The 17,826-nt window shown below is 41.4% G+C and overlaps 1 protein-coding gene across 2 annotated transcripts in view; it reads left to right on the top strand.

Annotated features, from left to right (window-relative positions):
- Positions 1-17,826, top strand: part of DOCK11 (dedicator of cytokinesis 11) — a 232,006-nt gene that overhangs the window by 163,188 nt on the left and 50,992 nt on the right. For both annotated transcript variants that reach the window (XM_075539220.1, XM_075539219.1), the window contains 5 exons: positions 493-559; positions 3,445-3,492; positions 4,835-4,977; positions 6,768-6,883; positions 14,443-14,580. In XM_075539220.1, coding sequence (XP_075395335.1) covers positions 493-559; positions 3,445-3,492; positions 4,835-4,977; positions 6,768-6,883; positions 14,443-14,580 — 512 coding nt within the window. The remainder of the gene's footprint in view (positions 1-492; positions 560-3,444; positions 3,493-4,834; positions 4,978-6,767; positions 6,884-14,442; positions 14,581-17,826) is intronic.

Genomic DNA, 17,826 nt, shown 5'->3' with positions numbered 1-17,826 from the left:
GGATGGAGGGTCATTATTCATCTCTTTTCTCTAAAACAGAAGTTCTGAAACTTTTGGTTCACAAAACCCTTTGGGTAGTAAGCAAAGGCTCTTAACTGTCTCCTCAGAAAAAATAGACACAAACACATTATCTTGCATAAAATTTCAAGTTTACTGAAAGTTATACTTCTAAAATAAAAATGTATCAGCTGCCCTTCTTCTATCTTCTGGACCGATAGGAAGATTAAGATAAGTAATCCAAAAGAATTTTTACAACTTAGATAGAAAGAATTGCTGATGCTGAAATAATTTCAGATTGAACCATATCTTTAACATTAATTTAAAACAATGTAATAGATGAATCAGGCAGAGGGAGGAGAGAGGAGTATATCAATGAAACAAGATTGGCCCTCAGTTGATGGTTGTTGAAGCTGCATTGTGGTATTCCGGGGTACACTGTGTAATTTACTCTTGATTATTTCAAGATCTGACACTTAATTATTCTATTTTCAGATACTCTACTAACTTACTGGAACAAAGTATCTCCTCAGGAACTCATAAACATTCTCGTACTTCTGGAGTAAGTGATATTAACTTAGTTTTCATAAGCTCCTGTTTATTTGGGAGGAGCTTACTATCCAAATATTGCCCTTTTCTTTCCTTCCCCCGCCCCCTCCCCTCACCACCTTTGTAGCTATGAAATTAAATTGTTTTATAATTCGGTAGTCTAGAACACATAAAGGCTGACAAAGATGCTCTTCACATGTAGGTAGAAGATAGCCATGTAGTGGAAATACTTCTGATATTACAGAAGACTCGCTAATAATAGACCATCTTACAGCCCAGCAGGAGTCTATGTGATCTGGAAAGCTAGAAGTGTCATCGGCTGTCCCAAGTCACTTATTCGGAGCAGCGGTTGGATTAATGAGCAGCTTGCATAATTGGAATTTAAAATGTGAACTTTTTGGTTGTTGAATGGTGTCATTTTACAACTCACCTCAGAAATGGACATACATACAGGCAGTCTCCAGGTTACTAACAAGATCCTCACTGAGTCTTTAAGCCATTCGGTGGAATGTGTAGGGGAGTCAGAACAGATGCGTACAAATCTTATTTAACTTTACATTTTAGAGATTTCTGCCCTGAAAGCCTTTGCAATGATTTAAAAGCCGCACATGCAGCAAGTTAAGGTGATTGTGATGAAGAATTTTTTGTGAGTAGAAATGAATCCAGTCTCTTTAAAGTAGGTGCAAAGTTACATAACATTAAAGGACCGGGAGTCCCATGCCATGTCATTTGGTTCCCAAGGCAATGAATTCTTTTTTTGTCAGGGAGATCACCTTAGCCATGCAGCTCCCCTGGCCACACCGTCTAACCTCAGCAATGTCTGCTCATAAACAGTGGTTGCTCTGACTGATAGGTTAGAACAAGTGCATCAGCCTCCCATAAGGACCTGATCTCATTTTGCATTTCAATGACAGCCCATCTTGACAGAAGTCAAAGGTGTATCTACAACAAGAGCTGTTTCCTTGTCTTATATGTTAACTCTTTTCTGTTCACAACTTGTAGATTCTGATGTTCATAAGGAGAAAATGGAAACAAAAAATTTTTTAAAGGTTGAAATTCCCCCAAAAGCAAAAGATAGGTAGAAGTTGTCCAGAAGTCTGGTAACACATAGAGGGACTGTCTGTATGAGTGTCTACATAAATGCATATGCATATATATGCAGGATAATCAAGAGGTTCATAGGAAAATAAAATGTAAAGATAATGGAATTTTTCCACAAAACTTTTGAGCCCTCTCATTTATGTACATATGGACACATCTGGATTCCAAAGCCCTTGGAGGGAAGCCTAGTCTGGAGGTAGGAAGTTGTCATATACTGTATACTGAGTTATTTTGCATCATGATTCAAAGCTTTAACCAGAGATTTAAAATGAAGTGCTAAAGCATATTTGCAAAAGTACACATATTGAGCAATGTATGTGCATGTTAATCTTAAAACGTTATAAATCAGTGCATACATCTTTGATTAAGTGTGGAAAATCTCAGCAGAGAAATACCTGTTTTTGAGATTTAAAAATACCCACCAATAATGTGTTAATTATATTGTGTCAGTCTGGGTAGACTAGAGAAACAAACTCATAGTTAATTCATATGTGTATAGGAAAGAGCTTTATATAAAAATAATTATACATTAAGAAACATCCCAGCCCAGTACAGATCAAATCCATAAGTCTGACATTAGTCCATATGTCCAATACCAATCTATAAAATCTTCTTCAGACTCATGAAACACATGCAATGACGCCAAATGCAGAATGATTGTAGGCCAGTGGGTGGAAAGTCTTAAGGATCCAGTGTTAATGGTAGGATGTCAGTGCTGGCAGGCGTCTCCACGTGCCTCCTCCAACTCCAGGACTCTAGGGTAGTACCATGTGTCTTTTCCACAGGAAAGTCTTGCAAGGAATGTGTCTGTCCCGCCTCCAGCGAGCTATTTATGTCCTTAGTGCCTCCAAATGAGATCATGAAGCTGACAGGCTAAACTCCACCCCTTCACTCTAAAGTCTCAAATTGACAACAGATTATGTAACTGCCAAATATTCTGAACTATTTACTAATGGAAATCTATGATGTTGGAGATTTGCTTTTTAAAAAAAATGTATAGGAAATATGGGGGACAGGAGGTAGGGAGATGAGGGGTAGCCTCTTTGAAGTAGGAACTTAAGCAAGAATGCTAAGGAATTGATCATTGTTGAATCTGGTGAGTGATTGGTACATGGTGTTACACAAGCCTCAATCCTCCCTCTCTTGGATGTTTGCGATTTTCAATAATAGAAAGTGTTTTAATGTGATTAGAAAAAATATGGCATTTTCCCCAATTTTCAGTTACATAAAAAAGATGGATCTTTTTTCAGTACTAATAATGCTGCTAAAGATCTGTACATACATCTTACACAGTGCAATGGATCATTTGCATTGGCAACTGTATTTCAAAAATCTGTCACTATAATGACAGAATGTCATTTTCTGGTGCTGATGTAGTCATAAGAAATAAATTGGGAAAGGTGTCATGTGGAAAGCTTGCAAGTTTATATATATATATATATATATATACACACACACACACACACACAAGACTTTCCTGTGGAAAAGACACATGGTACTACCCTAGAGTCCTGGAGTTGGAGGAGGCACGTGGAGACGCCTGCCAGCACTGACATCCTACCATTAACACTGGATCCTTAAGACTTTCCACCCACTGGCCTACAATCATTCTGCATTTGGCGTCATTGCATGTGTTTCATGAGTCTGAAGAAGATTTTATAGATTGGTATTGGACATATGGACTTATGGATTTGATCTGGAAATCATTCTTTGTAAGTTGGGATCTTGCTTATCAATTATTACTTGTTATCTTGTAGATGATAATATTTACTGACGTGCTGTTGCTTTTCTTTGTAGAGTATGCTTGTTTCACTTCAGATATATGGGGAAAAGAAACATAGCAAGGTAATTTCTGTTGTTTTCCTTCTCGTCCAACAGAGGGCAGTCTTAGCCATGCCATATTAGATCCAGGAAAATCAGCACATAACCATTTGATTGCAGTCTCTGAAAATTTGGCAGAAAATTTCAGCTGATACTATGAATTGACATTATTGACACATTTCAGGACTTACTGAAGGTTTCCCAGCATAACAAATTTTAACTTAAACCAATAAAAACTTAAATAAATATATGTATTTTAAAGTTCTCCAAAAGGACTGGTTAGGCTATTGAGCAGGATTTCTATCTTGTGAGATCTTATCACCTCAGAACAGATGCTTGTCTTTCTGAAAGGACTTGGGAATAGGGCAGCACTCCAGGGAAGGCAGGGATTTCTAAAAAGAAGATAACTGCAAGGTCGGTATCTTTGTCAACAATCTAAAATTACTGGGCCTCAGTTCCTAATGTAACTGGAAATCCCCTACAACACTGGAGAGATACAGTGCACATTATCTACTCCTTTTTCTTGTTTTGCCCTGGTGAAATAAAAACGGAAAGAAGTATTTGAGGTACCCTAAGGCAAAGGTCACTCCTTTTCAAGAGGATTTATTTCAGGGGTAGAGTTTATGTTGGTAACCCCAATACTGGGCACTTCAGGAAATAAAGGAGGCTCTTGGGGCTGGATTTCTTGTGTTGTCTCTGGGACATCCCCTAATAGGTAGTTGAGATGAAGAGGGTTCCATGTTCCATTGCTTCCCCCCAGCTCTTGAAGCTGGTAAGGACATTGTCACCATGAACCTTAGCTATTGGTCCTGTTGACCAATCTCACTGTTTCCTAGAGGACAACCGCTTTCTCTTCCTCAGTTCATTATAAGACCTGGTGGTAAATTTTGTTTAACGTAATCGTATCATGTCTAGAAATCAAAAGTTTATAACCCTTACAAATAGTAAACATTCAGGATCCAAATTTAACTCGAGCCCAGAAACAGATTAAATTGCCACTTATTCCTGAACAACTAACACCAAGGTTCCCCCCAGGACGCTATTTCCACACTGAGTGTTCCACACGTCTGATTGTCTTCTCCAACTCTTGTCTTTCCTCCCCTCCTACAGAAGGGCTGAATTTCCCTGAAGTGTTGTCCCCTGAACTCTGGGGTTTTTGAAAAGAAGGAAAGTGAGAAACTGTTAAGTTTCTTCATTGTGGTCTTCCAGTATAATCCAGTGGGGTTCCCCATTAATCCTTTGAATGGTGGAATGCTGAGCATAGGTGGGAGCCTGGTGATGATTATTACACTTTCAACTGGAAAGAAGCTAAGCTTAAGATACATAGTTGGAGTACTCCTTTTCCTAACTGTAGTGTTTGTTGCAGGGTGCATGATGCCTGGCTGTCGAAACACTTTGGTGTAGACCGAAAATCACAAACCATGCCAGCTCTTCGAAACAGATCAGGAGTAATGCAAGCCAGGCTTCAGCACCTGAGTAGCCTGGAAAGTTCATTTACACTTAATCACAGTAAGTGAGAACATGCCTGGGGTACCCATGTCAAACAGCCACGTACATACTATTTCACCTAAAAAGCCTGGTTTAATCATCAGTATGATTGGAGATGATGTCACGGATCTAGCTGTATTTGTGTATCTCTGCTAGGTGTTAACCTAAAATAATTTGATCATGCAGGAATATCTACTAGCAAAATGGATGGGTTTCTTCAATGAATTGAGGGTTTTTTTCCCCAACCATTTCAGATGCCCCTCCCTTTCCCTTAGCTTCATATTGGATTTTTTTTCCCCAGTGAATTCCTGTTCTCATATTATTTCATGTTGGTGACCCTTCATGCTTACTGTTAAATTTTATTGCAAATATTGGCCTGCTGAAAATAATAGTTTATAGACTGTGTGGAATTATTATTCATTCATCAAACCTGCTGCATGGACTGCAGAAATTCATGAATTTGAAATACTGTGTTGGCACAGGTTTACTTCAGTGAGCTTGTAGCCCTGAAAAGGCAAACAGGGAAGGGGAGAAACCAGGTTTAGCTGGGGAAGCTAGAGGGTTAGACAAATTTACATCTGTCCTTCGAACCACAAATATTAATAAGATCTCCAAGAGTAAGAAAGCATTAATTTAAAAAAACAAAGAAAGCATTAATTTCCATAAAGTCCTCTGGAGGTTGCAGAGAAAGGAAGCCAGCAAAACTGGATTCGTGGTAGAGGATAATAAGAAAAATAAACATCTTGAGCAAATGAGCCTAAGCTAATAGACTCAGTCCTTAAAAGACAAAAAAAAAAAAAGCCCTCAACTCTGCCTGGGTACTTAAAAGTATAATAATATCAGGAATCTACTGCTTTCAGTTGGCCCAAACTTCCTGTTTGCATCTAAATGAGAAAGAAGCCTTAGATCATTGGCATATCCTGTGACCATCATAGGACATGTGCCTTCAGTTGCTGCCAAGTCTGCCCCCTGCCCTGTACTTATGGAAACCCCGTGCACAACTGGAGTGGACCATTGTGATCCATAGATTATCACTGGCTGATTTGGGGAACGTAGATTGGCAATCCTTTCTTCCTCGTCTATCTTCAGTCTCAAATCTCCACTTGGGCTGGTTCATGCATCATTGCAACACGCAAGCCCCTTCTGCTGGTACATTGACAGGAAACCTAACCCGGGTCTCCCGCAGAGAGTGCAAGAATTCTACCTCGGAGTCACCACCGCCCACATACAACTGTGTATAAGGGAGCTGCATGTCTGTGGTTTTCTGATTTCGCGCACAAAACTCGTGGCATGGACCAAAATGCTTCACACATTATTTCCTAGTTACGTCACCATACTTCATTAATGAAAATGTGTCTCCAGAAAAATGGTTGCCTCATTGTGTGCGTATTGCAGAGATGCTACAGAGCTGAAGTGAAAATCAGCCGAAAGGGTTCTCACTCCACTGCCATGGAGTCATTTCCAACTCCTCACCACCCGATGGAGCAGAGTTGGACTGCCCCTATGGGTTTCTGACAGTGTAACTCTTTATGGGAGTAGGAAGCTGCTTCTTTCTCCCTTGGAGAGGCTGGTGGTTTTGAACTGCTGACCTTGAGGTTAGCAGCCCAACACGTAGCCCACTACTGCAAGAGGACTCCTTGCTGAACTGATTAGCCACCTTGGATTAAGGAAGTAGGACCATGAAACTCAGTGGGGCTGCAGGGCATGAGGAGGCTCCGTTCTTCTTGCTTGTCTCTTTCTCAGTCTGGGGAAAAGTGTTCCATGAATCACCATTTAGAGCAAAGCTTTAATTTACTCTTTTTTCATCCTAGGTTCTGCAACAACGGAAGCAGATATCTTCCACCAGGCACTTCTGGAAGGCAATACTGCTACTGAGGTTTCCCTAACAGTACTAGACACCATATCTTTTTTCACCCAGTGCTTCAAGGTAACAATGAAGGGTTTGGATTCAAACGTTAGCCAATCAAAGGCAGCCCGGTTGGGAAACTTGGATGGCAAAAGAGTTTGGCTGCTGTGAGTCCTTGGAAAGTTACTCCTGATTCACTTGCCCCAGTCACAAAGGGAGGGGAAGGGACTAATTTGTCCTAAAAATACTATCTACCTCTTAAATCCTCTGGTTTTAGTTTCTTGTCTTAGAGCACTTCTTTCATACTTTTATGACAGTATCCGATCAATTATTAGACCAAAACATAACCGGTATCTCGTTAGGTGGATCAGGCGTCCTCAAGCTACGGCCCGCGGGCCACAGCCGCGGACATTTATCCAGCCTGCTGGGTGTTTTTGCCCATTTTTAAAATTCAAAATAAGATATGTGCAGTGTGCATAGGAATTTATTCATACTTTAAAAAAAAACCCAAAGTCCAACCCTCCAACGGGTCTGAGGGACAGTGAACTGGCCCCCTGTTTAAAAAACTGAGGACCCCTGGGCTTGATGGTATACAGGTGACCTGCTTGATTTCCTAGTCAGGCACTTAAGTGTTTTTTTTCTTAGATATCCATGTCTCAGTATGAATTTCCATAAGGAAGAAAGGAAGGAGAATGAATGAATGATCTGTTATCATGTCCAGAGTCGCTAAAGGAGTAAAATCAGTGTTGGAGTGCTTTGCAAAACTAACTATGCTGTAAGGGTAACATTAATGAGAGAACTCAAAGATGAAAAAAAATAACATTTACTTAGGCCTGGAGTAGGTAATTTCTCCCTTTGTCTTAGTAATTCAGTTGTCTCAGCCCTCCAGATTTACTATGGAAACCCAGCTTGTGTTTTTCAAAGAAACTTCTAAGACAAAATCAAATTTGTTGCTAATAGATAGGCTACAGAATCTTTTATAAAGTATATTCCCATAAAATACAGCATGAGTTCATTTTTCATAGTGCCAGTAAATAAAGGCATTTGACCCCATGGTTTGCATTTGGGTTAGGCTGGGTTGACTAACGCAACAAATCTAGAGACACTCATATATGTATAAGAGAGAGCTTTATATCAAAGAGCAATTGTATATTGAGAAGACATTCCAGCTCTGTCCAGATCAAGTCCATAAGTCTGATATTAGCCCATAAGTCTGATACTAGTTCATAAATCCCTCTTCAGACTCACGCACTCACATGCAATGATACAAAGTGCAGCAAGATCACAGGCCTGTGGATGCAAAATCTTGTGAATCCAATGGTGGTGGAAGCATCTCAGCGCTGGCACCGGTTTCAATGTGGCCCTTCCAGCTCTGCAAGAGTGGCTTGTTACCAGGAAGGTGAAGCAGAGAAAGGGGCTCTCACATGTCTCAGCAAACCTCCACAGGCTTGTTTACAGGAAGGTGAAGCAGAGAGAGGGAGGCCGGCCTCCAGAGAGTCATTTATCTCGGTAACTCTGCAGTCAAGCTGTGACCTGATTGACAGGTTAAACTCCACCCGGTCACTCTTAGTACCCTCTAGTTGACCCGGGATTATGTACTTACTGTATGTACTTGAGTCAAAGGCGACCCGAATATCAGCCAAGGCACCTAATTTAACTACAAAAACTGCATAAAAACTGTGCTGAAGAACTTGGCTTATACACAAGTATATATGGTAACTACCACAGTATGGTACTCCTATCCTGGTACTCTTTATTTAACAAACACTTTAGATATGTGCATATGTAATATAACCAAAGCCAAACTCACTTCCTTTGAGTCAATGCTGTCTCCTAATGACCCCCCGTGGGTTTCCAAGATTGTAACTATTTATCAGCGTAGAAAGCCCAGTCGTTCTCCTGAGGAGCTGCTAGTGGTTTCAAACTGCCAACCATGAGGATCACAGCCCCTTGAGTGACCACTACACCACCAGGACTCCTATTTATCTTAGTATGTTTCGGACACTCATTCCAAGTACAAAGTCCTTGGGTGGCACAAATGGTTAGCATTTGTCTTTGTTATTGAGTACTATTACAGCAAAAATATCACAAATCGATATTTTAACAACCAGAAATTGATTCCTTCGTAATTTAATAGGCTAGAACACCAGCTGTAGAAGCAGCTTTTCTTTTTCTGTCTGCTCTAGTGGCAGCTTCCTGTCCATTGTCAGCATCTATAGAGCTGCACCTTAGAGATTTCCACGTGTCTTGGCAGCAACTATTCCCTGGAGGTAGGAGGTTTCTCAGCACAGGGCCTCTAGGTCCAAAGGCAGCACTCTGCTAGTCTTTCTTGGTGGTAGTGAGGTGCCTCTTGTAAGGCTATGACTCAGAATACATCCCACACCAATCTTAGGACATACATTGGTGCTGTTTGGTGACACACAGTCACTTCTAACTCCTAGCCACCCTGTGTACAACAGAATTAAACCTAGCCCAGTCCTATGCCATCCTCCCATTCACAGACAGAGGGTGGGATTTAGCACACACAAAACGAAGGATAACGATAGCAGATCACAACATGGATGACAACCACACAATACTGGGAATCATGGCCTCGCCAAATTGACATACATTTTGGGAGCCACGATTCAGTTTATGACCGTGCTCAATGACTAACTGAAAGGTTAGCGGCTTGACCACCCCACTCCACCCCCAGCTTGCTTCAGAAGACAGGCCTGTGACTTTCGGCTCTTAAGAGGTCACAGCCTTGAAAAACCTGTGGAGAAGTTTCACTGTGCACAGATGGTGTCACGGAGTTGGCATAGGTTCAGTGGCAATTAACAGCAACCGCATCCTAAGTAGTTTAGGAATATTAACTTTTTTAGTTTTTTGGATTGCCTGGGACGAAGGAGTGACTTCAAATGGGCATAAGAGATATGGTTTTAAGGTGATGGAAATGTTCTAAAATGGAATTATGAAGGTTGATCTACGCTATTGAAATTAACTAAAATAATTTAATTGTATATTTTAAACAAATGAGTTTTCTTGTGTAAATTTTACCTCAATAATGGTATTACAATACGTAAATTATAATCCTTATAATATCTCTATGAGATAGTTACTGTTATCATTGCCATTTAAAATGAGAAAATTTCAGAAGATCAGGGAGGTTAACAATACATAGCTGGTCAGTGGGAAAAAAACCAAATTTCAAATTTAGGCCACTTATCAAAAGAGTCTTGAAAAAATCAAATTAGTTGCTAATAAGACATGGACTACAGAATCTCTTTATGAGGTTTGTTCCAATTAAAATGCAGCATGAGCTCATTTCTCATAGTGCCAATAAATAAGGACATTTGGTCCCGTGGTTTGCATGGTATTCCTATTCTGATACAATGTATTTAACACACAATTGTGCTTGGAAGAATAGTAAGGAGAGAGCCAGAAAATGTAAAACCGTCCAAGGTTCTACCTGCCAGTGTCACACACACTTAGCTCTGTCATACTACATATTGTTTGAGTCATTTGTAGTTTTGAGGGTTTTTGGTTTGCTTTTGCCAACTTGTCATCTGCTAATTAGCATCTTGAAGGGTAGGAGGATGGGCACAAGAAAATCTCAATTGGACTTCAAAAATTGCACGGGAAAAGTTCCATTGTCTTTAATTCCATTTTGCCATGAACTTTTGGAAACCTTTTCATATAGGACACAAGTTTATAACCTATTGCAGTTAGTAAATGTTTGTTTGTTGACGGCTCACAAACCAGTAGATATTTTTCTGTACATTTTAATTTTGTTTGCTTGTTTCCTTTATGCAGGGGACATTTAAACAATTTATACAATCTGTCAAATTGTGATACAGCCTTTTAGTCGCTTGGAGGCTTTTTCTACTCCCAGAAATAGTTAACAACCTCAGAATCCCACAGGGACAGTTCTTGGAATCCTATAGGGTTAATGTGAGTCAGAACTGACATGGTAGCAGTGGGTTTGTTTTATTAATCTCTACTCACCCAAACCCCAATTTAAATCTATTGCCAGTGAGTCAATTTTCATACCTAGTTCTCCTATAACTCCCTGAACTGGCCCCAGCCCTTTCCAGAGCTGTAAGTAAGTCTTTATAGAGGTAGACTGCCCCCATCTTTCTCCTGAGGAACAGCTGGTGGGGTCACACCACCAACCTACCAGTTTGCAGGCAAGCACCGAAACCACAGAGCTTCCCAGGTAAAAGAGTCATCGAAAACCCATTGTCTTCCAGTCAATTTTAACTCATGAGGGTTCCCTAGGCTACAAATCTTTTCTTTTTTAATTCAATAAGTATTTATTAGGGGCCATTACTGAAGGAATAGCAACCAAAATGAAGTTCAATCCCTTTGTGATTTTGGACTGGAAGAAAAACTGGAAGAGGCTTCTCAATGCCCCTTCCCATATTCTCAGGCAGATTATTTCTTGCCTTCTTTTCCAAGGAACTCTGGCAGGAATAGACTTTTCAATCCATGCCCATCCACATGGATCAAGTACGTAGTTGATGTTGTGCAAGAACGCTACAAAGGTCAGCAAATTGTTCCAGGTCTACAGGAAGAAATAGGGCATCTACATTGAATGAGTGCAGCGAGATAAAGGTACTGGCATACCTGTCGGTGTGATTATTCACCCCAGCAAGCTGGTTCGCATTAGGCAAAAAGTGGACAAAGGCCACAAGAAGATTCTCAAGCGCAAAGTCAAATCTTGTCAAGTAGGAAAGCAAATGACCAATTATAAGGAAGAATCACTTGAGAGCAAAATAGTTGTGTACACAACTTCCATTAAAACTGACAAATTGTCAAAAAGCAGCAGTTCTCAACCTGTGGGTCACGACCCCTTTGGGGGTCCAACAACCCTTTCACAGGGGTTGCCCGATTCATAACAGTAGCAAAATTACAGTTATGAAGTAGCAACAAAAATAATTTTATAGCTGGGGTGTCACCAAAACATGAGGAACTGTACTAAAGGATCAAAGCATTAGGAAGGTTGAGAACGACTCTCTTAAAGGCTTGTAGATAAACAAGCAACCATCTAGCTGAGAAGCAACAAAGCTCACATGGAAGAGCACGCCAGCCTGTGTGATCATAAGTTGTCGACAGGATCATGCATCAGAAGACCCAAAACAAACATATGGATGCGAGCAAGTGGGCATCCCCTCACGGAAGGGTCACAAGGAAGGGACGAGTCGCCATAGTGCAATATAGCACCAACGAAACATACAACATTCCTCAAATTCTTGCATTCTTCCTCCCCCAACTATCATGAGAACGGTTCTACCTTACAAACCTGGCTAGACCGGAGCATGTACACTGGTATACATAAGAGCTCTCGACACACAGGATCCATGACAGATATCCCCCCACCCCCAGAACAGTAATGGGAGTAGTAGTGATACTATGAGGGCATGGGGAAGGTGAAGGGAAAAAGGGGGAACTGATAGCATGAATCAATGTATTAACTTGTTTCCACCCCTCCCCCATATGAACAACAGAAACCTGGGAGAAGGGAGAGAGTGGATGGCATAAGATATGAAAACAATAATAATTTTTACTTTATCAAGGGTTCATGAGGTGGGAGGCAAAAAAGAGGAGCTGTAGTAGAAATAAAATGTTTTGGAAATGATGATGGTTACCTATGTACAAATGTCCTTGATGCAATTGATGTATGGGTTGTTATAAGAGTTGTAACAACCCCCATTAAAACAATTTTTTAAAGACACTTTTGGGGAAAGACCCACAAATATTTACTGAGTACCTATTATGTGCTAGATACTATTTCAGTACCTGGGACACATAAGAGAACAAACAGAGGTCCCTGCCCAAATAGGGCTTGCAGTCTAGGGTTTATTACCATGTCATCTATGTGCTGTGACCTGGGCATATCTGTACTGCTTTGTCTCTCCGCTGCTAATGGGGCAGTAAGCAGGCCTGGCACAGACATTGGTAATGTGTTTGTTGTGGTGCCAAACGAATCCCACTTCATCCGCGTCCCCAGACAGTAGGGCGGGCTGAAAGTTGGTTTTTAATTAAGAAGGCAGATTGGGGATAGGTCAGAGTGGTTGGAGCCAGATGGTTTGGTGTGTGGTGGTGGCAGAGAAGGCTCGGCTGGCTATATGAACCGCTCCTGCTGCTCCTGCTGCCGCTGCTGCTTCTTAGTGACTGAGGAACCGTGGTGACAGTGTAGCAGTTTCATGTTGGGTTGCTTAATCCCAAGATCAACAGTTCCAATCCACCAGCCACTCCAAGGGCGAGAGAAGGCATTCTTTCTACTCGTAAAGCGTTACAGTCTCAGACGCTTACGAGGGCAGGTCTAGCAAGTTCTGTAGAGCGGCTATGACTCGGAGTTGACTCAGTGGCAGTGAGAACAGTGCCTTAACACTTTCAACAAGTGTTTTGGAAGGAACCTCACCTAGCAGCTTAGCCAGGGTGTCTTCAAAGCCCATCATAGTCTTGTCCATGTTGCTTTTAAACCTGGGCCGGACCAAATCCCCTAGACAGCTCCAGAGACTCTAAACAACCTGGAGGAGACCCAGGTTTCCCAGCGGATTTCTGTCAGCTGCCGTTGTCAACATTTACTTGGTAAAAAGAGTGTTCCTCCGCTGTCACCATCAGCCTGGCATGGCAGATGCTCCAAATGAACTTGGTCGTAGTCTGGTTCCGTGGCTCCACAGTAGGACCTCTAGGATACGCACCAGAGGAACAACATTGGCAGCAAACAGTCGCTCCGCCAAGTGTGGCATCATATTGGCCTTGGTCCCAGGAGTCACTTGGATAGGAGCTCCTCGCCAGGGGCATCTCCTGGCGGACTATGTGTGCCATCAAGACTTGGGTGCTGTTAGGGATGCGGTTGGCGTTCCAGGAACTATGTCTCTATCGTCCCACCCGGGGGGTGGGCTCAGCAACCGCGCAGCATCCTGGGCACAGAGTCGTGGGAGCACACAGGCCGGTCCTGGGCTCAGCGCGCACGTGCCTTGCTCACGGCTCAGTGACCAGCGTCCTGCACCCAACCCGCCGCCGCGGCCGCCATGCGGTGTCAAGGCTACAAATCTCCTGAAGGGCAGATGATGGGTCCCAACCACGGCCTTTGCTTAGCAACCAAATGCTTTAACCATTGTGCCACCAGGGATTCTTTTCTCCATTCGGAGTTTCATTTATTACCAGCGACTTTGCGTGCCTTTTAAAACTGATTTTTAAATGAATTAGGTAACGAAATTTTATCATCGAATTGGTATTTTCGCTAACTCACTGGAATACACCCATTTCAATAGACTGAATTCTTCCTTGAGAAGCACGTTGGTTAGAGTGATAGAAAGTGTATTTCCTATATTTGGTTTTTGTTTGTTGTGTTTAGGCAATTACTTTTTCCCATCAGTTTACAATGATGGCATTGGAGATACCGCTCACATAATAATTTTGAGATTTCCAAATGGAAAGATGTGAGTATATATATTTATATACATATATACATATGCATACATACATATATATACATCTATATAAATACATGAAGTTTTCCTTATGTGTTGGGAAATTCCGTCAGTTCGATCATCAGAGTGAAGTGTGTTATAGCATGTGGGAGATGGGATGTGGGTAAGCCAAGTATTCGTGTAAAATGTTTGTTTTTTTTCTTCTCTGTCCTGTAGAGTCAGCTTTTAAATAACGATGGTCACAACCCACTAATGAAAAAAGTATTTGATATTCATCTGGCTTTTCTTAAAAATGGACAGTCTGAAGCATCGTTGAAGCATGTGTTTGCCTCACTGAGAGCTTTCATTAGTAAGGTAAGGAGAGAGACGTCCCATTTGTTAGTGGGCTAACTCCAGGATGCAAAGGAAAAGACAGAAGACGCTCAATTAATAGATTTGTGTAATAGGAGAAGTATGGCAAGCTGTCATCATTTAGATGGTGTGACCTATTAGCAGCAATGTAGCTGCGAGCAATTAGGTAAATTTGGAAGGGTAGCTTATTGAGATGTGATAGCTATAAACTTCTGAGAAGAAAGCAGTTAAGTATTGTCTTTGCAAAGGCTTATAGATTGATAATGAAAGACAAAATGCCTGATCTTTCCTAAACTCAGAACCCATGTTTTCTTTTACCCTATCATTCATTACCTTCCCTTTTTTAGTGAGCTCTTCTGAAGAATGCCATTTCCAAATGACTAACTTTGCCCATTTTGGGCCTATGTTTACTCCTTTTAAAGAATTGTGAAACCCAAGGAAGAGATTTAAGCTGTCAATGCACTCTAGTATGAGCATCTTAAAATCAAGAACTGAGTTTTAGAACTTCGGGGTCTTCAGTAGTTTCTTGCCCATGGAGGGCGTTCAATACGTAACCAAATAAATGAGTCTTCCCTCTCAATGTTCCTGTCCTCTATACGTAGGGTCTGCCAACATTGCAGGCTACTGACCTTATTTTAGTCAAACCTTATTTGGTCAAACTCAGACTTGCCATCGAGGAATAAATAAGACTGAAACACACCGCAGATTTTTTTTCTGGGCTGTATTTGATAACTTTGAAAACTTCGGAACCAATATAATAAATGAAGATAGAATTGAGGTTTTAGCAAGGCTGGCAGACTGTCCCCCACACTCTGCTTTGTATAACCCCAGCAAAAGAAAGAAACACAATTAATTGATTTGTTTAATAGGAGAACTAAGCACTGGGGGGGGCGCTTCTTTGTCATAATTATTTAGATAGTGTTCCCTAATACATTTGTTGATAATAGAAATTAGGTGAGTTTGAGAACTTGTTAGGTTTCTTTTAATGCAATTCTTTAATAAAATATGTGAATCAGATATAGATGGAAAACTCAGTTCAATGCAAACTACAGACATTATGATAAGGATCCAAAAGTAGTTTAACAGTTACTGTGTTTGGAACTACTGGCACTAGACACTGTTAGGAACTCTGGTGGTATAGTGGCTATTAACCACAAGGTCAGCAGTTCAAAACCACCAGCTGCTCTGTGTGAGAAAGATGAGGCTTTCCAAATGTGGTGAAGAAAGCTGATTTTGCCCAGCTATCAAAAGATATAGCAAGGGAAAAAAAGATACAGCATCTGGGGTCTTAAATGCTTGAAGATAAACAAGTGGCCATCTAGCTGAGAAGCAACAAAGCCCACATGGAAGAAGTACAACAGCTATGTGATCATGAGGTGTCAGTGGCATCAGGTATCAGGCATCAAAGACCCAAATCAAGACAAAAAAAATCACATCGATGTGAATGAAGAGAAGATCAGAATGGAGACCCAAACCCATTAGTAGTTAATTGGACAACCCCTTACAGAAGGGTCACGATGAGCCAGTCAAGGTGCACTAATGAAACACACAACCTCCCTCTAGTTCTTTAATGCTTCCTCCCTCCCTACTATCATGACTCCAATTCTACCTTACACATCTGACTAGACCAGATCATGTATGTTGGTAAAGATAAGAGCTCTCAACATGGAATCCAGGACAGAAAAACCCCTCAGGTCCAATAAGGGGAGTAATGATAATAGGAGGGTAAGGGAATGGGTGGGGTAAGGGGAAACCGATCACAACAATCAACGTTATTCCCCTCCCAGGGGGACAGACAACAGAAAAGTGGTTGAAGGGAGACAGCGGTTGGTGCAAGAGATTAAAAAAGTAATAACTTAAAAATTATCAAGGGTTCATGGGGGAGGGAGGAAAAAACATGAGCCGATACCAAGGGCTCAAGTGGAAAGAAAATGTTTTGAAAAAGATGATAACAACATATGTACAGATGGAAATATATATTTATATTCATATATATATAGTGACAAGAGCTGTAAGAGTTCCCAATAAAGTAATTTTTTTTAAAAAATGAGGTTTTCTATTCCCGTAAGGAATTCAGTCTTGAAAACCCACAGGAGCAGTTCTACTGTGTCCTATAGGGTTGCTAGGAGTCAGAAGGAACTCGATGGCAGGGAGTTTAGGGGCTTTAGAAAGCTCATAGATAAAATCCATGCTCTTTTGATTCCATTTTTCCCTGGGCTTTTTGAAGGCCCCTTGTATAGTCCCTGAGTGCTTTTTATCCAGTAGCGGGAGACAGAAGCATGTGCGCGCGCACACGTACACACTCAGGTACCAGTATGATGACGAGTCTGTACAGAGAACGGCGAGTGGCGGGAATAGGAGGGAAAATGTGCTCATGTCACCGATGTTCTGTAAAACGTTGCTTTATTGTAAAAAGCGAGCAGATGCTGATGGTAGAGCAATCAGCTGATAGAGAGTCTTGGAGATGTCGCCCACTCAGGAAGTGCAAGTCTCTAGCACTGGAGCTAAGATTTAGTGTGGGCTTAGCAATTGATGGGAACTGAAGAGGTAAATAGGGACAGATTATCATTGCTGAGTTGGGCTTCATGATGTAAGCTTTATTAGTAATTAGGGTTCATCATTTAAGCATCAGGGAGCCATAAGACAATTTTAAGCAGAGAAGCAACTCAATTACCACTGTATTTAAGAGAGGATTGAGGCAGGCGTGGGGCCGGGAAAGGTAGTGTGGAGGATAAACGGGGACAAGACTTAAGGCTGGTTGTCCAGGAAGAAGACTTGTTGTCCTAGGATCGATAACAGATTGAGCCTCTGCGGAAATTGGTGACAGTGGAGATGGACAGTTAAAGGCAGATGTAAGCCATGCTGGTAAGATGTAATTGATTGGGCTTATTCACTGCTTCATGATGGAGAGTGGGGCAGGAGCTAATGTGAAATATAGTCAGGGAGTGCTATCTGGGCTAAAAGTGAATGAGTTTTGTTTTTTGGGCCTGTTGAATGTACGATATCCAGGAGCTCTGGTGGTGTAATGGTTATGAGTTGGGCTGCAATCCACATGGTCAGCAGTTCAAAACCACTAGCAGCTCTGCCAGAACAAGACAGGGCTTTCTTCTCCTGACAACAGTTAGAGTCTCAGTAACTCACACAGGGGTGGCTATGAGTCAGCATTGACTTAATGGCAATGAATGAGTTACAAGATAGACAGGGTCCCTGGTGGTACAGTGGTTAAGTGTTGGGCTATTAACTGCAAGG

Source organism: Tenrec ecaudatus, chromosome X (genome assembly GCF_050624435.1).
Source record: "Tenrec ecaudatus isolate mTenEca1 chromosome X, mTenEca1.hap1, whole genome shotgun sequence".
Classification (NCBI taxonomy): domain Eukaryota; kingdom Metazoa; phylum Chordata; class Mammalia; order Afrosoricida; family Tenrecidae; genus Tenrec; species Tenrec ecaudatus.
This window is presented reverse-complemented; position numbering and strand designations above follow the sequence as displayed.